The sequence below is a fragment of the Patiria miniata genome, unplaced genomic scaffold (genome assembly GCF_015706575.1).
Source record: "Patiria miniata isolate m_02_andy unplaced genomic scaffold, ASM1570657v1 HiC_scaffold_19, whole genome shotgun sequence".
Taxonomy (NCBI): domain Eukaryota; kingdom Metazoa; phylum Echinodermata; class Asteroidea; order Valvatida; family Asterinidae; genus Patiria; species Patiria miniata.
In genome coordinates this window covers 17,114,830-17,141,618 of record NW_024037057.1, presented here as the reverse complement: position 1 = coordinate 17,141,618, position 26,789 = coordinate 17,114,830, and the positions used below count along the sequence as shown (strand labels likewise).

At 40.8% G+C, this 26,789-nt stretch overlaps 2 protein-coding genes across 2 annotated transcripts; both read left to right on the top strand.

The window, feature by feature from the left end:
• Positions 1-2,813: 2,813 nt before the first annotated feature.
• On the top strand, positions 2,814-7,767 carry LOC119725945 (alpha-amylase 4-like). Its single transcript, XM_038197566.1, has 4 exons — positions 2,814-3,272; positions 4,993-5,172; positions 6,203-6,503; positions 7,156-7,767. The coding sequence occupies exons 1-4, from the start codon at positions 3,159-3,161 to the stop codon at positions 7,221-7,223; spliced, it is 663 nt and encodes a 220-aa protein (XP_038053494.1). The 5' UTR covers positions 2,814-3,158; the 3' UTR covers positions 7,224-7,767.
• Positions 7,768-15,601: 7,834 nt separating this feature from the next.
• Positions 15,602-20,411, top strand: LOC119725944 (histidine-rich glycoprotein-like). Its single transcript, XM_038197565.1, has 4 exons — positions 15,602-15,844; positions 17,081-17,251; positions 18,437-18,866; positions 19,444-20,411. Exons 1-4 carry the CDS (start codon positions 15,752-15,754, stop codon positions 19,479-19,481), a joined length of 732 nt encoding a protein of 243 aa, XP_038053493.1. The 5' UTR covers positions 15,602-15,751; the 3' UTR covers positions 19,482-20,411.
• The last annotated feature ends 6,378 nt before the right edge of the window (positions 20,412-26,789 follow it).

Genomic DNA, 26,789 nt, shown 5'->3' with positions numbered 1-26,789 from the left:
TTCCTTTTCACCTCTCTTTCATCTTTTTTGGAATGGCCATATATTGTTTTATTAATGGCTTTACTCGCAATATACAGCGCGTCCCAAAACATCCACAGCATATTTTTTTGCGAGGCTCTAGCGTCGCTGCGGAAACACGTACCGCCAATATTTTTTATATCATCATTCATTTTAAAGCTTGGAATCTTAACTTTATCCCTGGTAAGTGTTGGTTTGATATTCAAAAGGGGTTTGAAATGATTCGTGTTCAAATGAAGGCGTGCCAAAAACAAACTCAACCAATTTCAAGGAATATCAATCAAATGTGGAAATGGTTCATCATGTTCATGATGTGACGATCTCGTTGCCTTTTACTTTCTTTTTCTATTCTTTTTGATCCAAGTAGACTACACCTTTAATGAATTCACAATATTGTTCTTCGTTTCAAGATCAATTTTGAAAGTCACGTGCAGGTATGTACCTATTCAGAAAGGGGCCTCAAAGTGTGACTGATGTACCGCCTCGTCGATTTTCCTTGCAATCAGTTGAATTTGTTTTCGACAGCTTTATTTGAACACGAATAGTTTTAAAACTCTTTTAGATATCAAACCAATACTCGTCCGGGACAAAGTTCAGATTCCAAGCTTTAAAATGATATACAAAATGGCGGTTATTGTTTCCGCGCCGCAACAAAAATGTGGGTATTTTGGGACGCGCTGTACATGCTGCATTATCCTTCAGCGTATTGTTTCATACCGATTTCGCACCAGGGCGACTATCAAAGGTACAGGGTGAGTAAAAAAAAAAAGTGGAACGCAAACCCCAAAAATATATTTCATATATAAACAAATGGTGCTAGTTTTTTTGTTGAACAGATTGAGCAATTTCAGTATGTTTTTCATCTAAAAGTAGCTTATGAAGTTGGCTCTCCAGTCATTGTTTTCGGTGCTACATATTTTTTTATTAATGAAATATCATTTTTGGGGTTTGGGTTCCGCTTTTTTTTTACTCACCCTGTATATTATAATTACCCACTGAGATAAGCTCGCTCTACGAACAAAAGCGAAATCATTGTAGCGGTCTTTCTTTGATACAACATGCAAACTAGCGGAGACCGGCTTTGCCTCATAGGTGCAGGCCTAATTCCATCGTACCAGGATCTCCCAATCTAGTCTAAATCACTAGCAAATATTGACGATTACTGACATACAGGCAGGGCTGTAATTCCTACCATTTCCTAGTTTAAGAACTTTTCAAATAGTCCACTTCCATCCCAGCATAATAGATAATTACTGTTAAGTTCCGTTATGTTCATATAGAGCTAGATAATCGATGTGAGGTAAAGCCTGATAGGCGGATCCATATTTGTGCACAAATCTATGGAAACTGCTCGAAATTTAGTACGACTCACTTGATTAGTGATGTAAACTGGAACCTAGTGATATGCGCCGATTCTTGTTTCCGGCTGAAAAAGATAATCCGTGGACCGCGGTACCCATAAAACAACTACAAAGCACTCAATTCAATTCAATTCAATTTATTATTAACCATCATGATTAAAAACATGAAAATCAACACCCCGTGTGTTCAAAACAGTTTAAAAGACCAGACAAATCCACAACAATTTATCAAAACAGCTTACAATCACACTCAAACACAATATGAATACAAACGAGTACACCATTATACGGTCTTATTTAAAATGATAAAATCATCTTTAAAAGTGATAATTAATTAATTAAAATGTGGTATGACTTGGGCAAGTAGATCTCTTTAAAAGCGCTGTGTATTTGTACGGGGAAGCATGATTTATTTAAAAAGATAAAATCATCTTTTAAAAGTGGAATTAAAAAGGTGGCATGAGTTGGGCAAAAATGATCTTCTAAAACGTTGTGTATTTGTACGTGGAGGCCTGACTCTCCCAGATTTTTGCACAGTTACCAGGTGATGAATTGGGTGGGTGGGGTCCTGCATGATTGACTTGAGTTTTTTCAATGTTACCTCCTGAAAGATGACACGAAGGTCTCCAACATCCATACCAATCACCTTAGCAGCAGTTTTGGTTACACGTTCGAGCCTATATGCATTCCTAACCGTTAGAGAGCCATGCCACACACATATACAAAATGTCATTACAGATTGAATCACACTCTGGTTAACTCAGCGAGCGCAAAGCTCCTCCAAGGATTAATAATTCCCCGCCATATTGTCAGTTCACCCCAAAGAAAATACTCGCATAAATGGTGAAGAATCCTATTAAACAAATATCCTGGATCCAGACCCAGATCCGGATCACTTCCAAAACCTAATCGATTCGTACTTGTTCCAAGACAAACCAACCAACCAACCAACAAACAAACAAAATCCGATGAAAACATAACCTCCTTGGCGGAGGTAACAACTCACACGTAATGCGGAGTGTGTACCTACTGCGCAAGCGTCATTTCTTAACCGATTATATAAAAGCTACATTTAGTTAATCGTACCGCACATTAATCGCGAAAAAAAAAAACCCAGGGAAAATCCCTCAGTGTATAAAATCAAGGACTTCTGCTTTCGGGGGATGTACCTCCGTAGATTTGTTGAACACCAACAATACCATGGCTACCAGGAAAGACGGATGCAGATATCGGCTACACGTTTTGAAGCTTCTATAGGACTTTGACATACGTGTGTTGCTGCATGACATTGTTGCCATATTCATAAAAAATTACACTTTGTTTAGGAGTCTCCCAGTACTTGGTACTTGGTTGGTGGCCCTCCAAAATATTCCATCTGGGGAATTTAAACTGGAGGTGTGGTGTGGTGAGAGTGGTCGAGATTAGGTTTTGTCACTTAGTGAGCTCCTAATAAAAAGGCTAACACGGCTAACAATGACAGCGCCACAGCCGCTACGTCAATAATGACAACGCATTTACGAATGTTTGCCTCGCTAGATAATGGGGTTTGAAACGTTTCTTAATCCAAAATCCAAACATAAGTTACATAATTATGGCTGGAATAATGATCTATTTATAGATTTCACGGATCAAAGCTTCCTATTGTGACGTAGTCTACTCAGAATAAAACCAAGCCCTCACATAGCTAGCTAGCTTAGTTTTGGACACAAGAACAGACGGCTTCTTTTGAGAATCTAAGAGAAAAGGAACACATCATTTAAAGTTTTAGAGACCAAAAAAATGGTACAGCTAGCGGTCTATGCTACGGACCCGGATGGCCGTAAGGAACACGTGAAGAAACCTGCCTGGCCGATAGACGAACATGGGGACTTTGTGGAGGTGCAGCTATCATCCGTAAGTATCTGTTTTATTTCTCGAAACAGTACAGTCTTTCTTTTTAATATACTCTCACTCCAGATAATGGAGATCCACGCAACAAAACACACCTTCCAATGATATACCCTATTTATCTTGATAGAGGAAATATACGTTACATCTCTATTATTGTACAAAATAATGTTGTGCCCAAGATAGACCTAGTGACATGTACAATGTAGCAAAGTATATCTTGGAGCTGAAGCCAGGATGTGTTAAAAAAAAAAGTGCAACTTTTACTGAAATTTAAGGTCAAAAGTGTCACGATTTAGCTGTCCCTGTTACCTTGGTACTTTTTAATTTGGCATTCAAGTATCGATAAGAATGACCGTCCAACGATTTTGCATTTTGTTAGGTGGTAGTTTGCTATTCACCAGTCACTCTTGGAGGATGACTGCATTGAGGATTGCATCCGAAGTTTACGATCATGATGTCAGATGTATTGGGACAGGAAAAAAAGTGCACCCCAATTTTAAAGAATGACCCATATCAAACATACATTTATATAGGTAGCACTATTGTCATGTGTAGAGGTAATTTAGGTCTCCATAGTTTTTATAGAACATTGGACTAAAATTGGTAAATAATAAAATAACAAATAACGTTGTGTAGATGAAAATATCCATTATTTTGCTCGCAATTTAGTAGTCATCGGGTGCTACATACCATTCAGTCATAGACTGGTACCACAGTGTTTCAAGAACATAGGTCTGCTAGCTATGGATCAGCACATGTAAATAATTTCCCGATGTTTGTGCCCTCCTGTCAGGGGCGTAAATCCATTGGATCAACCCCCCCCCCATACCCCCCTCCCCCCACACACACTTTTTCGTGTTGAGACCCCCCCCCCCCCCCCCCCCCCCCCCGCCAAGAAAAAGGGCGGATTTTGAGGCATTTTTTCGAACTTCCCAACAAGCAAAATGTATTCAGTAGTACTGAAAAAGGGGGGAAAAGTACAAAAGCTTTAAATGCGCCGTTTTCATGTAAGGTTAAGGGGAGTAAGTATACATAAGGCCAAAACAAAGTCTCCGATTTCTGGTATGGAGCTTGCCCAAAAAGTGGTGCGGCGATGCGGCTTTTTTTTTTTTTACCTGATTTTTTTGGCTTCAAATGTCGGCTGATGACTGCAAATGGTGCCGAACTAAACCTATTGCAAATATATGGGAGTCCAGAGAGGCCACATAAGCTTATTCTCGACCATAACCCAATCTAAAAACACGTTAAAATTGTGCAGCAGCGGGATTCCATTCAAACCAGTGAGTTTGGCGGTTTTGAGACATCATCTTTCATTAAAAAAAAACTTTTTCATTTTGCCGACGCGCATGGCTACGGCGACGCGCGCGCATACCAGAAACCGGAGACTTTTTTGGGGGGCCTAAGATGTACATCTGTAGCGTGAACAGCGCCTCCTAGTGCCATGTGGTGTCCAGCAATCCACGGCCGGAATTGGTATGATGTTAGTCATCCCCCATCCCCAGTCCCCGGCACAGATTCACGCCACTGCCTCCTGTGTAGCTCTTCAAATTAAAGTTGTACAAGTTGCCGAGGAAACAGATATGCTCGTATTTGTCCTAGCTCCTTCAAAGCTTCCATCCGTTATTACGACACAATTAAGACAATAAACTCCAAAGACACAATAATACTGTGTTTTTTTCATGCACTAAAAAGGTTCGTACCCTTTCATTGTAAACATATACAGAAGGAGGAGAACGATTCCGAAGTTGAGGTAAAAAAGACCGGATGTTGCTCTCGCAGATGCGCCGTCATTTGCATCTTTCTCGGGGTACTGATTGCCCTGGGTACAGCTGGTGCTATTCTTGGTGTTTACTACAGCATGGGCTCGCTGTGCTGGGCCTCGGAATGTGAGGACGCTCATCAAGTAAGCTTTTACATTATGTTTTAAGTTAAGGAGAATACACGAGAAAGTGTGGATTCGTAATTTAAGAATTCACGAGGCGCGAAGCGCCGAGTGAATTCGTAAATTAAGAATCCACACTTGCGAGTGTATTCTTCGACTTAAACCATTGCGTCAAAAGAAGTATTGGCATTAACGGTGAGTGGAGATGAAAAGACTTGGGATAAATGTTGCAACCTGACGCCACTTCCGCGATTGTGTACAAAGTCTATGGAGAGTCAAGAATTTTTTTAAAAGTATTTCCTAACAATATTGGAAATATTTCTCAGTCCCAGATTCATGTCTATCATCATTTTTGCAATGAATGCCCTTCATTGAGATGATATATGGAGAAAAAAAGTGGCGTCAGGTTGCAACATTTGTCCCGGCTCCTTCCGTCGACAAATTGATAGTTCAGACGATGATTTCTTTCTGACTCGAAGTAGGTTTTGCAGTGACGGCGGAGAATCTGACAGGGAAGATGCATTGGTAATTTCGGAAGGAAATTTTCACGCATACGGTCCTATTAATGCTCATTATTGAGAACAATTGTCTGACGTGTTCAAAGTGTGGATTCGTAATTCCGAATCCACACTTTACTAAAGATTCTTCGTTCCGAATCCACACTTTGTGACCAGCGTAACAGATTCGTAGTTCCGAATCCACACTTTTAACAATAGTGTGACGTCATAGCAATGGTTTAAATAAGGGAATAAATGTGTGTTTGGGAGGTATTATAACACTTTGTATAAGACCTGTTGGAGTCTGAATGGGTGACAATATTACCCGAGGCGAAGCCAGCCATGTCTTTATCATCCGTTTAAGACTGGCCACGTGACGGGCTCTCGACCAATAGGAATTGGTAAACTGTATTAGGTATTTATGAATGAAATATTTGGGGATGCTAATTGGTGGACTTTGGTTTTCAGACTCGGTGACCGACACCGACACTGATCGGATTAAAATACGAAGTGGTACGATTGGGTTAATTTTGTGAATCCTATTTTTTTTTCAGCATGAGCCACAAAAGGGTGATGTTTTGTATCCAACACCCACTGGAAGCAACGGAGGTGAAAATGACGACCCAAGTGGCGACCATCATGGCGGCAAACCCGGTCGGCCTGGGCATGGTGGCGACCATCACGGCGGCCACACTGGCCGACCGGATTGGGACCACGACCACGATCATGGCGACCATCATGGCGGCCGTCCTGACCCAGATGGCGACCATCATGGCGGCAACACTGACCGTCCGGATTGGGACCACGACCACGACCATGGCGACCATCATGGCGACCACGATGACTGGCACCACGGTAACTATCTTTCTACAATTTTCTCTGTTCAAACGCGTTGCCTAAATTGCAAAGAATAGCAAGAAGTTCGGCCGACTTGCAAATGGCAGTCAATCGCGACCAGGCGATTAGCCATGTCATATGTTTGCCCGTTGCAAAATACAATTTTGAATTTTTTTTACCCAATTTCCACCATCCCGATTTTGCTACTATCAGCATCCCGATTTTTCTTTTAAATTCTCTGTCCCATTGTTTTGCTTTTAAATTCTCCATCCAGTTATCCTGTTGCAATCTGCACCCCCGCCGCCCTACGGCTAGGCTCCGTCACTGTTCATGACTGTATCTCTTGCGTAGTCTCCGCTCTATTCGCCTCGTTTTTTTCGCTGCTCATCTTTTAAATACCGACCCGAATCAAGATGGTATTGATGGTCAAAAGGCTCCTCCTGGCACACACTGTTGACCCATCATTGGTAGTTTGCACAACTTTATGGGTTACTGAAGGATTATAGTGAGGCTAGGGTTATCATGTCTAGTTTGCATGCATGCATGTGATGTCACCACATTTTGCAGAATGGCATTCAAGCTACATGTAATCGATGTCTTAACAATTTCTGTTCCGACGTTTGAACATGCATAATAATCACCTTTTAATAACCCCTGTTTTGTTTAATAGGTCGTCCTAGGCCATCTAGACCTCGTCCCCAACCAACCGGAAGACCGCCCATGCGACCTTGGCCGTAGATGGGAGCGCTCACCACCCGGGATAGAGGACGATATGCACAATATGCAAATGAACGCTTTATACTTAATCACTTTTGTGATTCACAGATATTTGAGCAAATTAAATGTTGTGGAGGGTGTTTAATTGAGGCAGAGACACCTCTTACAAGGTGTACTTCGAAGTTCATATTCTATATACTATTATTTTGACGATGTTTCAAACTTTACCGAAAGTAACTATAAACTAGTGAGGGCTTGCGTTAACACCATGTGGAAGAATCTCCTTTGAGATGATGTGTATAGTTCTGAAAGAACCGGTTGGTTTTAAAACTCGATCGACGTTCCGATCAGTATGCCCTGATTGTCTTCAGGATCAGAGCACACTGATGGGATTGTCGAGTTCACAACCAACTTTCTCACACAATTTCTCAAAAGATATTTTTCTACATGGTGGTTTACACTACCACCATGCAAAGTTTCAAATCTTATTTAACCATGTATATTTTTACAACTTAATTAATCCAATAATGGTTGAGGATAAATAACAGTCATGCCAGCATTGAAACGAGTCTCTGCTGTTTTAATAAGGGAATAAAATATGTGCTTGACCGGTTTTAAACATTGTGTTTAAGACCGGTTAGAGTCTGGATGCATGCCGAAAAATAAAATTATTAATTTCCAACGATTTAAATTGTTCATCAATTTTAACTCATGTTTTTCGAACCACCCCTCTAGCTATGTTATGGAATGTGCCTCTAGCAAGAAGTCGTGAACAACTCCTAATATAGTGATTGACGCGCGCACGTAAACAACCCCTTTAAGGGGATTGGCGCGTACTGCGCAAGGGGGCGTGCGCATGGATTCAGCTGGGCCGGTGGCGTAATTTTTTTACTAGGAGGGTTAGGGGCAATATCATGAATAATTCAGTTTTTCCTTTGAATCATTGCAAGACTTAGGTTCTCGTTCTATTTTCCCCTTAATTTAAAATTATCTCAGTGATAAATTTGGAGAAGAAAAATAGCTGATGAAAATGAGCAGCGACGACGTGGATTCGAACCAGGGATCTTTGTATCCATAGCTCATCTCGCTATCCACTAGGCTACTTTGTGGTAGCTCGACGACAACCGTTCTTTAAAATGCTTTAATGTATTGTAACTAGTTGAGTAACTAACAACAATGCTGTTGATGTCATTGTCCGTTCTCATGGATAAACATGAATTATTCATGACATTGCCCCTAACCCTCCTAGGAATAAAAAATTACGCGGGCCGGTGAAGTGTAAATTTGGGACCATGAAATACTGACTCACTAGTAGTATGACGCATGCCTGCGTGAGGATTGTGAACGTTCAACCTAGCTCTATGGTTCAACCAGCAACACGGTAACAGACACTGGATTTCATGTGACACTGGAAAAGTGTTTAAGACCAGCCACGTGACGGGCTCTTGACCAATACGAATGGGTTAACTGTTAAGGCATTTATGAATATACTTTTATAACCATGCATAAAATAAATGTGTTCCCAGCACGAGTACATAATGAGCAAATCTTTTTACTGAATAGTCAGAATTAATCACCTTCAAATAAACGAAATATTTACGGGTTAATTTCTTTAAATGTTTGTAAAGAAAGACTATTGGTACAAAATCTTACTAAGTTTTGATGACATAATATTTGCTCTGTTATAAAACCGAAATTAAGGGTGTGACTCAGCGCAGCGTATCCAGCTTTTGATGTCAGGGGGGCAACCGCACATCCGCGCCGAAATGTAGACATGTTTTTTTCTCCGGACACTTGCCCTCCGTAAAATCAAAAAGCGGGGAGGGGGGGGGGGGGGGGGGGGGGGGGGGGCTTGTACCCATCTTCCAAATGGGGGCGCTCTTCAAAACTTAATACCATTGTTATGTTTACTATATTATTATATGGACAATACCGCCGCAGTGTAATGGTTGTTGAGCGGATTTTCTTTGGTGGGATTGATGTCAGAAGAACTCTATAAACACTTCAAATCATTGCTGACAAAAAAAATTGTCAAAAATATCCGCCGGGGGGGGGGGGGGGCAAAGTGCCCCCCTGCCCCCCCCCCCTCCCCCTTGGATACGCCACTGGTGTGACTTTAATTCCAGTAAAATAAAATCTTTCTTTTGTGGTTTAAGAGAAGTTCGAATCTATAAATAGAATTGACCTTGTGTGTAATCATTGAGCCATACAAAGGATTTGTTGTCAGTCTCGACAGCATCAACCTTTGTTGACGTGTACTCTTGTACGTCTGCTTGTTACCAGTACGTCAACGGATTGCAACAAAAGGGTTTCACTCTCATACTTACGGAAGCCAAATAGTGTCAGGTAACTATTTCTCTTTCACAGCGATGCGTTTCTCTTTTGCGGTGGTGCATCTATCTCTGACATGGTACCGTGACAAATGAACTTGCCCCCTCGAAAGAGAGAGAGACACACATGCTGGAAGAGAGATGAGCTACCGTGAAAGACATATGCACCATCGCGAAAGAAATACCATAGCTGTGAAAGAGGAAGAGGTACCTGATATTAATGGGCTTCCGTACACAAACGTACAGTGAAGTGTGATGGCCTAGCGGTTAAGAACACCGGACTCACGTTCTGGTGTTTCAGAGGCTGCAGTGACGTGGGTTCGAGCCCGCCGGCGGACACTTGTGCTCTTAAGCATCTTAAGCAAGGCACCTAACCATTATTGCTTCGCCCTTCGGATGGGACGTTAAGCCGTAGGTCCCCTGTGTTGTATAAATGCACGTAAAAGAACCCAGTAAACACTCATCGCTAAGAGAAGGGGTTTGCCCCGGTGTTTCTGGCCTCCTGTATAAACTCCCACGTGGAGTATTTAGGAGAAGAACCAACCAAGAACCAAGAACAAAATCTGGAGTGCTCGTTGGACATTCCGAGTTGTACAAAATAAGCGAAGCTGCTCGCTGGTTTTCGACCCCTCCATTTGAATGTGGGGAGGGAACCAGTCTCACCACTCCCATAGTTCAAAGTAATTAAAACAGAGTTGTCTAAAAGTATTTGAAACTTTTACTAAATAGACATTTTGTACATTAGATCGTTATATTCTGTTGTCCTTTAACTGAAAAAAAAATCCGACGGTAAAAATAAACCTATTGTTCTTGGAGACTTGGAGTAGTAATATGGCGGCCGGTGACTTCACTTCTAACAGCCAATGGTCTTTCCACGGAGACCATTGGGTTCGAACCCTGACGGGGAACACATGGTGCTTGTTTTCTTGGGCAAGACACTTTACCACAATTGCTTCCCGCTTACATGTGAAGGTAGAGAACTTGCGCTGAACATCGAGCTGCTGGAAACTTGTCCCGATGAACAGGGGTAATAATGATTGTGCAGTGCTCTGAAACCTTTTGTATAAAGCGCTTTTATAAGCACCACATTATAAAAGTGATTTGACCAAAGTAAAGCAGCTACATTTCTTTGCAAGTTAATTGAAGATGTATACCCCATGCTCATGTGTTGTTTGAACGGGGGGATAATTACTTTATTCTGATTTTGGGCGTGTGCAACTCTCTCAGTGAAAAGGGCGTTCATTTTTTGCACAAATGATCCCGCCCTGCCAGAGCCAAATTATTGTCTGGCAGCCAACAATTTGAATTTTGTGAAGAAATAATTCAATAAATGTCGGTGCATTTCGTTCAATATCTCATTGAAAAGTAAATAACTATTATATTACTAGAAAAAAAGCGATTAAAAAACAGATTGTGAAATTGGACAATATTAGGATATACACATTTAATCCGAAAAACAATGGTTGTGGATAGCACATGTTGGCATCGAAATTAACAGAAATAAACCCTAAAATGGTTTGACTGAAGTTTGTTTTCTGTGCGAATACAAATAAGAGCAGAAGTTTTTTATTTAGATTCGTGCAATATCAGAATTTATCATCTTCTCAGAATAAATATTTAAGTTTACATTTACTTTGAATAGTTGTTGTTTCACATGATTGTAAAGAGACTGTAGTAGCATAAATTCTAACAAATCGTGACGCAGAAACTCGTGGACTTGATGACTAAATCCACATAATAGCGGGACTCTGTTTTGAAACCGAAAGGGTGTGACTTTATTTCGGGTGAAAATTTCCTTTCTTTTTGGATCAAGACAAGACCCAAACTATATATAGAACCAACCCTGTGTGTTATTTCATTGAGCCATAGAAAGTTTTCACTCTCGACAGCAACGCATTGTCAGTTGTCCTGTGCTTATACACCTAAACTACGTCAGCGATTCAACAAAAGGGTTTCTATTGATAACTCTACACGCAACGCATTTGTTGCCGTATAAAAGACTGGTTATTCTGTCCTCTTGCACTTTTTTGGTGACCGTATCCTTCAAAAAAGGCTCATTTTTATCCCAAGTTGGCTAACGATCGTGCCCCAAAAGACATAAAAATACACATGGGGGGGGGGGGGGGGGGGGGGCGGGGGGGGGCGTTGGGGGGGGGGGGGGGTCATACCTTCTTGAGGCCCAAGGGAGTTAATTACGCTACGTTAATCCCTCCGGCTCTCTTGATATAGTTTGTATCGCAGAGAAACATTTCAGAATTGTTTTACGTAGGCCTCTAGGGTGATTAAAAAAAAAAAACCAAATGGCAGGACCAATTTTTGAATGACGTTTTGCCTGTAGCATTTTAAAAATCTAGGATATGAAAGCCCAGTCATTTAGCTTTCTTAAGTACAAGAATCATTGAAATCGCTCGTGTACTTTTTGTGTTAAATTTTGAACACAAACACCGTTTTAAAGTTCTGTCCACGGATCACAAAAAAAGTAAGTGTTCTCAGTAAAAAAAAACAACGAAAACAATTCTCATAAGGATGCATTAGAATTGTTTTCGTTTTGCTGAAAGAACACTTCCTTTTTTGGGATCCGTGGACAGAACTTTAAAACAGTGTTTTGTGTTCAAAATTCCGTAACTTCAAAAGTACATGAGTGATTTCAATGATTCTTGTACCAAATGAAAGCTCATTGATTTGGCGTTGATATCCTACATTTTGAAAATGCTACAGGCAAAACTTCATTCAAAAATTGGTCCTGCCATTTGGGTTTTTTTTTACTCATCCTGTAGTTATTAAGAAATCCTAATTTTGCCACGCCGGAAAAAAAAATGAGATGCCAATTTTCTTTTTGTATTTTTTTAGTGCCACCCATCAGATTCTTCAGATACAGCTTCATCAGTCTTGAATGCATTTTTCATTCTGAGCGATTTTTTTTTTAGTTTTAGTCCTCACTGTGAAAATGTGATTTTCTACAGTCAGAATTTTGTTAATTCTCTCGTAGGAAAACACTTTTGTGTACGTGTTACAAATAAATGTATCCATTCGAATTGGTACTCGGTTGTACGGACAACGTTATACTTTCACGAACCACAGAAAAGTGTATTATTCTTGCAAACTTTCTCAATTGGAGATGGTTTATTTTTAACTGTCGCTATTTCAACTACACCAACGACCAATATAATTTCCTCTGCTTTGTTGTCTTTGGAGGTCAAATTATTTATTATTCTACCTGCCGTGATGACGCGCCGTACGGAGGTACCAGGTACCATTGTTATCCTACAATAATGGGAACTGCGGCTGCGTCACACGTGCAGTGCACATTTGCATATTAATAGCTGTCTCACTGCAATACTGCACGACATGCGGGTATTAATACATCTTTAATACAGGGTGAGTCACAAAAGCGGAACCCAAACCCCCCAAAATATATTTCGTATTTTAAAAAAAATATGTAGCACGAAACATAATAAAGACTGGAAAGCCAATTTCATAAGCTACTTTAGATGAAAAAAAAATCACTGAAATTGCTCAATCCGTTCAAAGAATATCACCATTTAAACGCAATGACCCTAAAACTTGTTTCGTCCAAAATAAGCAATTTATTATGTATTCTGACTGTTTGGAACAACAAAGAAAATGACACAGAATGCTTATTAGTTCAACAACTGTCAACAACTGTAGTAGTAGTACACAATCTCTTTATTAACAACCCTGGTTAGGAAAACAATATGATTTATATAATCCATTTTTTTTTAAAGACGGGTCTTCAAGGGGTTTGGGTTCCGCTTTTTTTGACTCACCCTGTATAATGGTTTATAACAGAAATTTCAATTAAGGTGGCATATCCCGTGCTCTTCGAAAAACCATATTTTTCCCTCCCAACAATTATCAATGTGTATGCTTTGTTTTAACGAAACGAAAACTATCTTGTTCCAATTTCCGGCGTGTGGGTCTGAAAAGGGGCTTGAGTTTTGTACAGATGAACCCATCCTGCGAGAGCCGAATTATTGTCTGGCAATAACTTAACGTCTGTGGCCCTTTTTTGTTCGACATTTCTCATTACAAAGTGAATAGCTTTTATACTGCTCAGAAAATAGTAATTGAAAAAAAAGTCGAGATGAAACTCCATCGAAAGTTTATAGTACACGGATTACATCTTTAAGAAGTAAAAATGAACAATTAATCATGTCTCATTTCCATACTATTTAAGGCCAGTGAAAGCAATAAAAATAGTTTCTCTTCCCGCCCGCTTTATTTTTTCCGCTCAGGTATTTTTTGCACAGGTATTTTCCTTTTATTTGTTTCCATATCTGTTTTTTCCCCAGCAAAATTGTAGTTTATCTAGAAAGAGTTATGGCTCCTACGAACATAATTTTGTATAATTGACGATTGAAAAATGGACGAATCCATACGCCATCTTGGAAAATCCGCCATCTTTGGGAAAAGAAGAAGAAAAAAGAACCGTCCACCTCCTTAATTTTTTTCATTTAGTCTGGACGAGAATTTTTTTGTACTCGGCCTAATGCAGGGGTACGTAGGCATGTTCTGTGTTTAGAAAACAATTTTCATATAGAGCTTGAAGGACGATATAGGCCTACATTAGTTGCATTGAGTGCGTACCAAATCGCATATCTTAAGGATTAGCGAAACTGTGGTTAGTATGGTGGCCCTGAAGGGACATCGCATATCGCAAACGTGTGCGCATACGTATGCGATGTCGCGAAATTTATCGCGAATGTGTGCGCACACGTATGCGATGTCGCAAAATTTATCGCGAATATGTGCGCACACGTATGCGATGTCGCGAAATTCATCGCGAATATATGCGCACACGTATGCGATGTCGTGGAATTAATCGCGAATATGTGCGCACACGTATGCGATGTCGTGAAACAATTCGCGAATATGTGCGCACTGTGAAATTTGCGCGCGTGTGGAATTTGCGCGCGCAAGTTTGAAATTTCAAAGTTGCGCAAGTAGCAAGTTTGCGCTCGACAGTACTAGTAGTAACGATTGCACGAGGAACAGCGTGCGCGCGAAGGTTTATTAGTCAGACCCTATTTATATCTAACAGTACGTCTAGATTCCATACTAGCTGCTACAACTCCCCAGTTCATTAGGAATTTTACTGAAAGATATGCGACAAGGTATGCAATAAAATTCACGACATTGCAAACAAATTCGCATACGTGTGCGCACTTATTCGCGAATTGTTTCACGACATCGCATACGTGTGCGCACATATTCGCGATTAATTTCACGACATCGCATACGTGTGCGCATATATTCGCGATAAATTTCGCGACATCGCATACGTGTGCGCACATATTCGCAATTAATTTCACGACATCGCATACGTGTGCGCATATATTCGCGATAGATTTCGCGACATCGCATACGTGTGCGCACATATTCGCGATAAATTTTGCGACATCGCATACGTGTGCGCACACATTCGCGATAAATTTTGCGACATCGCATACGTGTGCGCACACATTCGCGATAAAATTCGCGACATCGCATACGTATGCGCACACGTTTGCGATATGCGATGGCCCTTCAGGGCCACCATAGGTTAGCCTATCTTTTTTGCGGCGCAATCGGGGAATTCATACACTTGGAATTGTTTCTCAGAATTTGCAAGAGTGTTCCATACTACCTGGGATTCGAACGGCCGTGATATTCCTGAGTAAACTTCCATTTATAGAAGAAAAGAATTTTAGTTTCGTTGTTGTTGTTGGTGTTGTTGAAAATTCATTTAAAAAAGAAACAGATCTTCACTGCAACAACTGGTATAATCCGAAGTTTTGCAGTTTGGGTGTTTTTTTCTCTGTTTACATACATGTTGTTGTGGTGTATTCAGTATTGACCCTTCTCAGAGTGGATGAGAACAATCGTTGTGCGACTGGTAAACGAGTCTAGTACTCGTGACAGGCAGTTCCTCGAAATCAATGAACCGAGTTGATGAATGCGGATGTAAACAAACTACGTCCTCGTACACGATGCTACGTACCGTGTTGTACAAGGTACAAGCAAGCATTCACAACCGGCGCGGCTTTCATTTGTGTAAGTGCATGATGATGACATCATCATAATAAATCCAGCGGCGCTTGCCGCGTATATAAAGAGAAAACGCAGCATCACCCAGCACACATTTTTTATGACGCAGCATTGAAACAGATCGGAAGCTGTGATAGCATCGTTCAATTTGAACATCTAGAATCAGTTAAAATGGTTCAGTTAGGAGTTACATCTCCGGAAAGCCAGAAAGAGCAGGAATTGAAGAAACCCATTGCACAGGATGTCGTAGTCGTCACAGTACCGGTAGGTTCATTTTCAGGATTTTGCGGGTCATCATTCCAGTCAATCTACGCTGTTGCTCGTCTCTGTACACCTTGATATGATCCTGATCCATGTATAATTGGACGTATAATTACTTTGGTGTGATCAACTCAGTATGACTAGTTTTGAAGCTGATCGTATCTATGATGAGGATCAAGATATTGCATAGTTCTATTTTGACCTTTGGTCAAACACCTCTAATTATATAATAGTCGGAATCTTTGTTTTTGTTTTGTTCTCGAGTTTTGTTTGCTATTTTTTAGCTGTTTTTCCCCCTGTATCATCCAGTTCTTGATCTTGATCGTTTACTGATTTCGATCTAATTACAGTTGAAGATATTTTTGTATAGTAATGTTTATTGCATTCCTGAGTTTGCAATTTATTTTTTGATCGTACAAGATACCAACATGTCTCTTCTTCATTCGAAAACAAACAAAACTGTTATAGCTTGAATAACATTTAATTCTATTGAAAAAAAATGGTGGCCCATTGAGCTGGAAACAGCCATGCATACAATTAATGATTGGACTACATGAATAGCATGTAAGTTAAATTATAGTGCCATGTCAAATTCAATAGAAGCACACAAAAAAAAATTCCCTTTAATGATTGCTATATCATGGATGACCTTGTGCCTTGTGATAATGTGTCACATTTCCGTTAACGCGAGCGGTAAACTTAAAGTGGCACTCTCTGCCAATTGATAACTATTAGATAACTTATACATTATAGCCAATAGCCAAAAAGAGTAAGATATTTTGGGCCATTGATTGCTGAAACGTTAAGAGACTTTATTAATAGCGGCTTTCCACGGTTAAAAAGCAGTGTCCATGGGGAGAAAAATTGATGTCCAACTTCAATTATTGAAATGAAGGCTACATGGACCAGGAAATCTATTACGAGATATTTGAAACTCCTCACACAACAGCCATTCAGCGTTTATTTTACACTTGATTGATAATTTAGCTGTTGTTTGCATGAACTGTGACATCATAAAACGTAGCGCTGCATTAAAATTCAGTCTGTCACCATTGTGTGTTCGTTTGTTCGTCAACATGTTGGGTTGTTTGTAATTGTTTGATGGCTTCAAACGTGTCAGTGTAACAATATTTGCGATAGAAATACTCCCCCCCCCCCCAATCCATCAATTTCTGAACATTACAGCAAAGCAAATATTGTATATTCCCATCCTGAAATGATATTCTGTTTGCTTTCCAGACAGCGTCGCCAGCGGCGAGAGGCAAAGACGGATGTTGCACCAAGCGAGTCGTCCTAGGCGTGGCCGTAGTCAGCATACTGGTTGCATTGGCCTTGGGCGGTACCGCGCTTGGATTGCACCTGCGCCATAGAGCTCACCATCGGCAGTGCATGGACTGGGGATGTGGTGATGTGAGTGATAAGCTTTCAAAGTGAACTCTTTCCTATACTGTTTGAACTCCATCTTTTCCCTCGCAGCTTCTATACATACAACATTGCTTAATCAATCATTGAGTGAGCAACATTTTGACCACTATTGCAGTATTCATCATAATGACATTTTAGGGATGACTGATTTCTGTCAAGAATGTTTTTTTGTGTCAATTGCAGCTATCCCCACTTAAGCTCCATTTGGTCCCTGATTTCGATTCAACATTTTCGTGTTTCAATGGGAAACAAGAGGCAGCCACTTTACATGATAAACAAAATGTTTATCTTGGATTTTAAGACAACCGGAATTAAACTTGCTAGATCTGCAGCATACATCGTATTGCAACCCTAACATGAATGTTTATCACGCTGTGTGGATGGAAGGCACTTATAGGTTCTCCTAGTGTTTTTCCTTCTTTATCCCAACCAACAAATATATTTAATGAAAATGGACATTCGAACCACAGACCTTTCGATACATAGGTCATTCCACTATCCACTATGCCACTGTGGCAGCATGACAAACACCGTTCTTTGAAATGCATGCGTGACTGAGCGATAGCAATGGTTTGACGTCAGTGTTATTTTCTTATGAATAAACATCAAACTAGATGAATAATTATGATCATTGACGATGTGCGCTGCAGCTAAACACACCGCGCTCTGGCATCGAATACAAGATCTGTGTGTAATTCTACTGATTGAACATTCCAGTCTAGCCTGGGGTTTTGTACGGTGCGTGAGTCCTTGGGCAAGACACGGTCTCTAATTGCTTGAGGGCAATTGTGCGATCGATGCTTTGTGGCCAACATGGCAGCATTGATATCCTGCACGGTGATGGTCTTTGAATATTTCATAGCCAATTAATGGGCAAGGTTAATCTGCCTTGTGCAGAAGTTTCCCCTCACCGCTTGAAAAGAGAGAGAGGCTTGTGGGTAGCCATTCAATGGGTTTTAATCGGCCGCCATCTTGGTTCGCGACCGTTACCGCGATCCACACACTGTTCATGTATGCGTGCGTGAACCAGCCCACCAAAGAAGTAACCATTGCGCACTCTCTTGGTCACGGACGGAGCTCATAGTGCCTTTGAGCATCAACGTTAGTGTATGAGCTCGCTTTATAAAAAATACGAAGCTTTATAGAACTATGGTATTTTGTTGTTGACAGAATGACATGCATCCGCCCATGCCCTACGGCGATGACGCTATATATCCTGAAGACTATCCTGCCGACCATCGTACGGACGAACATGGCTCGGGCGACCATGATGGCGACCGTCACGATGGCGACCGTCACGATGGCGACCGTCACGATGGCGACCGTCACGATGGCGACCGCCACGATGGCGACCGCCACGATGGCGACCGCCACGATGGCGACCGCCACGATGGCGACCGCCACGATGGCGACCGCCACGATGGCGACCGCCACGATGGCGACCGCCACGATGGCGACCGCCACGATGGCGACCGCCACGATGGCGACCGCCACGATGGCGACCATCACGATGGCGATCATCACGATGGCGACCGTCACGGTGGAGATCATCACGATGGCGACCGTCACGATGGCGACCATCACGATGGCGACACCCATGGTGAATATCTAGATTCTTGATCTTTGAACGATAAATAGCAACCTCAATTATTCTCGAGTCGATCACTGCTCTCGCAATTCAAAAAAGTGACATGAGGATGGAGGCTCTTTAGAGAAAAAATAATTAATTTAGTTTAAAAGAGGTTCCGAAAAAAAACTATGTACATGTATAAACAACTCTTAACGTCTTTTCCCCTATACATGTATATTTCTGTCAGAGAGAGAGAGTGAATACTCACTCTTTGAAATAAGTGTATACATTTGTTTTTACTGTTGCAGTTGCTTGAATGAATTCTTTCTATCGGATTTCCAATACAAATTATGCAAAATATTCAATACATTAGATGGCTGAATTCATTTAAACCTCATTGAAGTCAATTTGTTTGTTCAGCTTTACAACATTATCATAATGCACCTTGTAAATGTCCCCCTATGTATTTTTGGGGATTGTGTTTTAGACGTTCAACTTTTTCTTAATATGGGAACAAAAAGCTCTTTTGCTATGGAACAACCGCACAACTCGTATATAATGCATATATATTGATATTTAGATTTTCTTTTTGTTTTAATTGATACAGGAGAAGGTCGCCGACCCCACCCTCCTTACCGTCGCTAGAGTGCACACAAACGGCCTTTCATTTCTGGAGAGAGCTATTCGCACCCGTTTAAATATTACGTTTGATGATTGATATTGGTGTATCATTTGTATAAATTGTAAAAAAAAGAAATCCGATGATGTCATCAACCTTGAGCAATCATTGGTTTTATGTCGTTTATCTTGACATTCAATTACATTTTCCGCTATTGCCTGCGTTTTGTCGAAACTTATTTGCGCCGAATGTCTCGTTTTAGAGGATATTTTTTGTTGGAAAGCTAAAACCCTGAAGTCTTTCATTTTCCTTAACAAAAATCGAAGACAAAATAATCGAAGATCAGCAAAGACTCGAGAAGCTTTGCTGCTAACTGTACAATGGTATTTGCACCTGTTTCATCTGTTAAGTGACGTTTCTTGATGGGTTATGAAAACATATCTTTGGATCTACTTATGTTCCGTGTCTGCTCCGTGATGTAATTGTTTCTTGTGAAAAGCGCATGCGTGTACCCGAAATGGTCTACGCGCATTTAAATTCCTAACTTGATCTCAGCACGGAAAGTTACTTGATATAGTGCATATTATGAGGTGTGATCTTACTAATCACCGCCCGTAATCCATCAGTCCAACGTTTATAGGAGGCCCCCTTTCAATGGTGAAATCATTGTGCTGTATGTCGTTCAATTAGCTGTCAAGGGTCAGTTGCTTTCAATGTGTTCGCCATTGAAGGGGGGCGTCGGTGAATGCACATTGATAGCGTTCTGGAAATTGTCATTCATTGTTACCATTTCTATTCTTAGCTCCCAAAAGCAGGGTCATGATACTATTACTATTTTTGTTCCGAAATGTGTAAATAAACAGCTCGATTGGGAAGTTTTACTTTTGAATAAAGTTATTTAATATGCACTTGTAAATACTAAGTTGACAATAAATAACGCAAAACGTCAAAACGCCTTTTTGATGAAACGTCTTTAATTATTCTCAGTGCGTTTTACAAAGTTGCTATAACGGCAGAATTAAGAATTTCTCAAGTCTCAAAATCTAGCGTAGAAGTCGACATCGAAGTAAAAGTGAAAATAAAAACTTCGTCAAGGAACTGGTACATGTAACATATACCATGGACTTGTGATTTATATAAAAATGAAACACTTGCCCAATTCCTGCCCCACCCCATTACTCGTCTCAAACCTACCCCGGCCCCACGTCATACCCACTCTACCCATCCCTTGTATTTCTTGACGGTTTGGATTGGATTACTATTGTGGACTCATGACAGTAACTGCGACTTCTTAACAACATGCGGGGGGGGGGGGGGGGGGCTGTTACTGTGGGGTGCCAGGCTGGACGATACTTTGCTCTTGGAGGTGCTGTTCAAATTGACTGTACAGTACGATTACTTATTAGTCTTGCTGCAAGATGTTGTTAGGGGGGTATAATTATTTTATGATAGACAGTGCCACGCGCATCAGCATGCATGTTCCCGGTCCCATTGCCATAAGGGTGAAGGCCAGTAAATAGGCCCGAAATTGCCTTCGCCGGCCAAATAACGATTTGCTTGCCCTCAAGTTCTCCGGTATTAGAGCATTTAAATTGGAAGCCGTGCAGAGGACTTGGATCTTCGTATTTCTGTGACATTTGGATGAAAGGAACTAAGATGGCTATATTTTGCAATGAAACGTAGGCGTCTTTTTCAAAACGGCGATAGGCTTCAGGACTACTTATAAGGGTAATCATCTTCGAAGGAATTTTCTCCCAAAGTCATTTCTTAACCCCCCCCCCCCCCCCCAATGTTGAACAGAAAATGAAAGATGGTGAAATAAGCGTTAATTTAATGTGTATCTAAAATCGGCTATGGAGAGTTGTGCGTATTTTTAATAGTTTTAGGAAGTGTGCCTAATTATCAATGAGGTCTGTGACGGTCAATTTACTGGTCTGTAACCATAGAAACATCCACGAATTAACCTGACTCGGTTGTCGACGAATCGCACGCAAACAGCACTGCGGCTTGTTCACTGATCTCTATATGTATATAGAGATCAGTGGGCTTGATGGCGTGTGTATAAAGGGCGCCCACTTCGGTAAACGGCTGCTAAGTCCAATAACTCGTGCACGCTGAAACATTTCACCGCCAAGGACCTCTTGGAACCAAGTCTGGTTCCCAGACCAAAAGTTTCTGACTGTTCCTGATGAATCTTAGGTCAGGTAGCTGTCAGTAAGGCCAAAAAAAAGTCTCCGGTTTCTGGTATGCGCGCGCGTCGCCGTAGCCATGCGCGTCGGCAAAATGAAAAAGTTTTTTTTTCAATGAAAGATGATGTCTCAAAACCGCCAAACTCACTGGTTTGACTGGAATCCTGCTGCTGCACAATTTTAACGTGTAAGCTTTATGTGGCCTCTCTGGACTCCCATATATTTGCACTAAGTTTAGTCGGGCACCATTTGCAGTCATCAGCCGACATTTGAAGCAAAAAAAAATCAGGTTAAAAAAAAAAAAAGCCGCGTCGCCGCAACAATTTTTGGGCAAGCTCCATACCAGAAACCGGAGACTTTTTTTGGGCCTATTGCATTGTATAACAAATATACGTCACGTGACTAAAACGGGAGGAATTCCTCCTTTTTCCGCACATGTCCAAAGTTTGCCGAATTCATTTCGTCGACAATCGGATAGCGTATAATATAGGTTTTATTAACTGCTATTGCTTCTTAAAAACTTTAAAAAATGGGTTGATAATTCATGTTCATTGCCTTAATTTACAAAACTTGAAATTCAACGACGATCTATACGAAGGGCGAACTTTTTTGCTGCGTCATGTACTATTTTGAATTTGACGACCGTTACCGGGATTTTCCAAAACTCGGCGTGGTCCCCATTTGGCTCCTCCTGCTAACAGTGCTATTTGGGTGCGTAACTTTGAAGATTCCAGGTCAACATTAGTCAATATTTTCTTACAGAAGTATCAAACTGTATTATCATAACTGTATGATATTATGAAGCAAGTGATTAATTAAAAAATTTGATTGGAACATTAAAAACTATAAGTGATAAAGCGAATTCGGAAACGAAGTCGAGCTTTGATAAAGGGCCGTCAATGTCGTCATGTTTATTTTTAGCCACGGAGGCTGCCTGACCTACAATCGATACAATCTTGAAAATTGAATTTGTACTGGCCCACTATTGTCACCGCAGCAAAAGTGCAGAAGATATTCAAACCCTGCCAAATCAGACACTTGATGAAACAACGTTTCGAAATGCCGCGTTTGCTCTTCCGATGTTAAACTTTGGTAGTATATCGCAGCGCAAAATTCTTGAAACGTCTTATGAATGAAATGAGCTCTTTTACAATTTCATTCATAAGACCTTACAGGGTAAACAAAATCGAACGTGCTCCTTGAACCTAGGCTATTTCACCACCTAATTCCCTCAGCTACTTGAAGTACAGTCCCTTACAAGGTGATTGTGGTTGTCTAAAACTGGTTAGCGCCTGAAAGCCATGATACGCGGAGCAGACAAGGCTCTGAGCATTGCCAAAATAATGGCACAGCTTTCGAGATATCGTTCCATACGCTATCACTACCATAGCATAAAATAGAATACGAAATTTACTTTTGTGTACAAAGGCTAAGGCTTATAGTCATTGGAAACGAACCTATCGCTCGATCTAAAGACATATTGGCCGAACCACAAAATGATGCCAGCCCATGGTACATTGAATGCGATCTACAGCGTGAGTAAAAATAAACGAAACCCAAATGATGCGATCAAGCTAAATAATGAGTCGTTTGTCGACCCTGGTCAATTTTTATTTTTACAGATTTAAAAAGAGCACAATCTCAGCATTACTGCTGTGAAAACTGCATGTTGATACAATGTTTAGTTAAAAAATTATGGAAGTCGGAACACCAAGAGATGTGATGAAGTAAATCTCCAAATGAAAATTCTCCAAAAACGACTTATTTAGCTTGATCACATCACATCACGAAATGTTGGGACCGTTGTTTTTAGTGAAGTTCTGCATGTAGCACTTTCAAAATCTAGGATATGAAAGCCCAAATAATAAGCTTTCTTTTAGAACAAGAATCATCCAAATCACTCATATAATTTTCAAGTTCTTTTAAGCATTCTTTCAGCAAAATGAAACAATTCACGCTCATCCCTATGTGATTTGTTTTCGTTTTGCTGAAAGAACGCACGGTGGTTGTGTTTAAAATTTCGTAACTTGAAAAACGCTCAAATTCTTCAAAATTAGGGCGTTCCGAGAGCCATGGAATTGGGGATTAAAAACATGTGGCACTGTACCTCTTGCGTGGACTTGGGGCTTCCAATTCTGAGCATTTTGTAATTGGATCCGAAAGTGGCGCTATTTATCCATGTTGTAAAGGGATCCTTTTTCAAAATGCCTACTTTTCCAGTTTGGGAAACATCGTTCGTTTTAGGGTCGTCTTCTTTGGGCGAGAATTTATCCAAAAGTCATGGGTCACCCACCAAAAAAAGATGACATGTTGATTTTCTGTGCAGCCTGAACACCTTTGAAAGTTCTGAGTAATTTATTATTATATCCTGGCGACTACCCTGTTGACCATCGTACGGACCAACATGGCTCGGGCGACCATCACGATGGCAACCGTCACGATGGCGACCGTCACGATGGCGACCATCACGATGGCGGCCGTCACCGTAAATGGCGACCACCACGATGGCGATCACCACGGTGGCGACCACCACGATGGCGACCATCACGATGGCGACACCCACGGTGAATATCTCGATTCTTGGTCTTTGTACAATAAATAGTAACCTCAATTATTTTTGAGTCGATCACTGCTCTCTTAATTCAAAAAAGTTACATGAGGATCCAGACGCTTTTGAGAGAACATTATTAAGTTAGTTTCAAAGAGTTTCCGAAAAAAACCCAGTCAACTTATTAGAAATATTAACAACTCTTAAAGTCTTTCCTCCAATATATTGTGTCAGAGAGAGTGAATATCACTCTTTGAAATAAGTGCATACATTTTGTTTTTTACTGTTGCAGCTGCGTTTATCAATTCAATCGGATTTCCAGACTTCTGCAGAATTATCAAATATAAATCAATGCATTTGATGGCTGAAATAATTGAAACCGGCTCAAGTCAATTTCCTTCTTCAGCTTTAAAACATAATCATAATGCATCTCGTCGGTTTCCCTTTGTGTTTTCTTTGAAATTTTGTTTTAGACTTTTTCAACTTTTTCCTAGTATGTGAAAACAAACCTCTTTTGGTATGGCACAACTAAAATATATTGGATATACATTGATATTCAAGGTTTTTTTTATACAGAAGGTCGACCCCCCCCCCCCCCTGCTTACCGTCGCTAGAGTGGACGCAGACGGTCTCTCATTTCTGAGGAGAGCTATTTGACATCCTTTTAAATATTTTTTTCTTCGTTTCATGATTGATATTTGCGGTTTCATTTGTATTACATGTATGTTGTAAAAAAAAAAAACCCTGATGTCATTAACCTTAAGTAAGCATTGGTCTTATGTCGTTTATCTTGACATTCAATTACATTGTCCGCTATTGCCTGTGGTTTGTCGAAGCTTATTTGCACCGAATGTCTAGTTCTTGAGGTTATTTTTTGTTGGAAAGCCAACACCCTGAAGTCTTTCATTTACCTTAAGAAAAATCGAAGAAAACAATATCGAAGATCAGCAAAGACTCGAGAAGCTTTGCTGCTAACTGTACAATGGTATTTGCACCTGTTTCATATGTTGATTGACGTTTCTTTGGATCTACTTCCGTGCCGTGTCTGCTCCGTGATGTGATTGTTTCTTGTGAAAAGCGCATGCGTGTACCCGAAATGGTCTACGCGCATTTAAATGCCAACTTGATCTCAGCACAGAAAGTTACTTGACAAAGTGCATATTATGAGGTATGATCTTACTAATCACCGCCCGTAATCCATCAGTCCAACGTTTAGAGGAGGGCCCCTTTCAATGGTGAAATCATTGTGCTAGATATCGTTCAATTAGCTATCGTTCAATTAGATATCGTTCAATAATAATACTGTAAGCGCCGTGATTTAGTTTACTAAAAGGGGCGTTTTTAAATGCCGATTATTATTATTATTATTATTAGCTATCAAGGGGCAGTTGCTTTGTGCAATGTGCTTGCCATTGAAGGGGGCATCGGTGAATTTACAGTGACAGCGTTGTGGAAATTGTCATTTTCTGTTACCCTTTCCATATATAGCTCCCAAAAGCAGGGTCATGATACTATTACTTTTTTTGTTCTGAAATGTGTAAATAAACAGCTCTATTAGGATTTTTTTTACTTATGAATAAAATTATTTAATATGCACTTGTAAATACTAAGTTGACAATAAACGTAAAACGTCTTGTACGAGTTTTTACAAAAGTTACCAAGGCAGAATTGAGAATCTCACCATATCTACAATTTAGCGTGAAAGATCAAGATACCAAAAAAAAACACCGTAGAATTAATCATTCGTCAAGAACCTGGTATATATATATTTTCCCATGGACTTGTGAGTGTAAAATTTAAGTTACCAGTACCTGCCCCACCCCTTTCCTCGTCTCAAGCCTATCGCAGCCCAATGTTCCCTAGACCCGATCTACCCATCCCTCACACTTCTTTACGGTATGAATTTGATTGCTATTGTGGACTCCTAAAAATACGACTCATTGTTAACATTTAGGGGGAGGGGGTGTTATTGCTGAGGAAGATGAAGCCAGCTTGATTCTCTGGTCTTGGCGGTGTTACAAAGTGTAAACATGTACATGTAGTAGGTCGAGTCTTGGTGCGTGATGTTCTCGGCTACAAAAGTGGTTCAGCTGCATGAAGTTGAGAAGAGGCAGAGTTGTATCCTGTAGTGCCAGAGATTTTTACCTGCCTAGGTTCAAAGATGGCATTGACCCAGTAAACAGGTCGACGGTATTGGGCCGATACCAGCTAATTATGGGTTTGTTGTGGAAGTATCATACAGTTAAAACAGTACAAGACCAGAAGCGGGCTAAAGCTGGCTCGATTGCGCCAAAACGGTTCCGCGTTAACGGTACAGACACCACTGAGTCGAATTTGGTCCAGTGCTCGCCCTATTAAATGGCAAACGGTAATGGTAACGCCGTTCAGAGCCTGCATCGGACCAGTGCTGGTCTTTTTAAGGCAAACAATAACAGCAAGACGGCGCACAACCTGAACAAGGCCATTGCAGGTCCTCTTATGATAAACCATGATGAAAAGATGGTAAAAGGCCTGAATCGGGCCGGTGTTGGTCCCTTTATAGGAAACCATAATGACAAGACGGTACACAACCTGAATGGGACCGGTGCCGGCCCTTT

What these genes read in the sequence shown, in the direction of transcription:
- LOC119725945 (XM_038197566.1), top strand. Translation starts at nt 3,159, where the DNA reads ATGGTACAGCTAGCGGTCTATGCTACGGACCCGGATGGCCGTAAGGAA. An exon ending in AATGTGAGGACGCTCATCAA is followed by an intron (nt 5,173 to 6,202) that starts GTAAGCTTTTAC and finishes TTTTTTTTTCAG; the next exon opens with CATGAGCCACAAAAGGGTGA. An exon ending in CCACGATGACTGGCACCACG is followed by an intron (nt 6,504 to 7,155) that starts GTAACTATCTTT and finishes TTTGTTTAATAG; the next exon opens with GTCGTCCTAGGCCATCTAGA.
- LOC119725944 (XM_038197565.1), top strand. Translation starts at nt 15,752, where the DNA reads ATGGTTCAGTTAGGAGTTACATCTCCGGAAAGCCAGAAAGAGCAGGAA. An exon ending in TCGTAGTCGTCACAGTACCG is followed by an intron (nt 15,845 to 17,080) that starts GTAGGTTCATTT and finishes TTTGCTTTCCAG; the next exon opens with ACAGCGTCGCCAGCGGCGAG. An exon ending in TCACGATGGCGACACCCATG is followed by an intron (nt 18,867 to 19,443) that starts GTGAATATCTAG and finishes TAATTGATACAG; the next exon opens with GAGAAGGTCGCCGACCCCAC.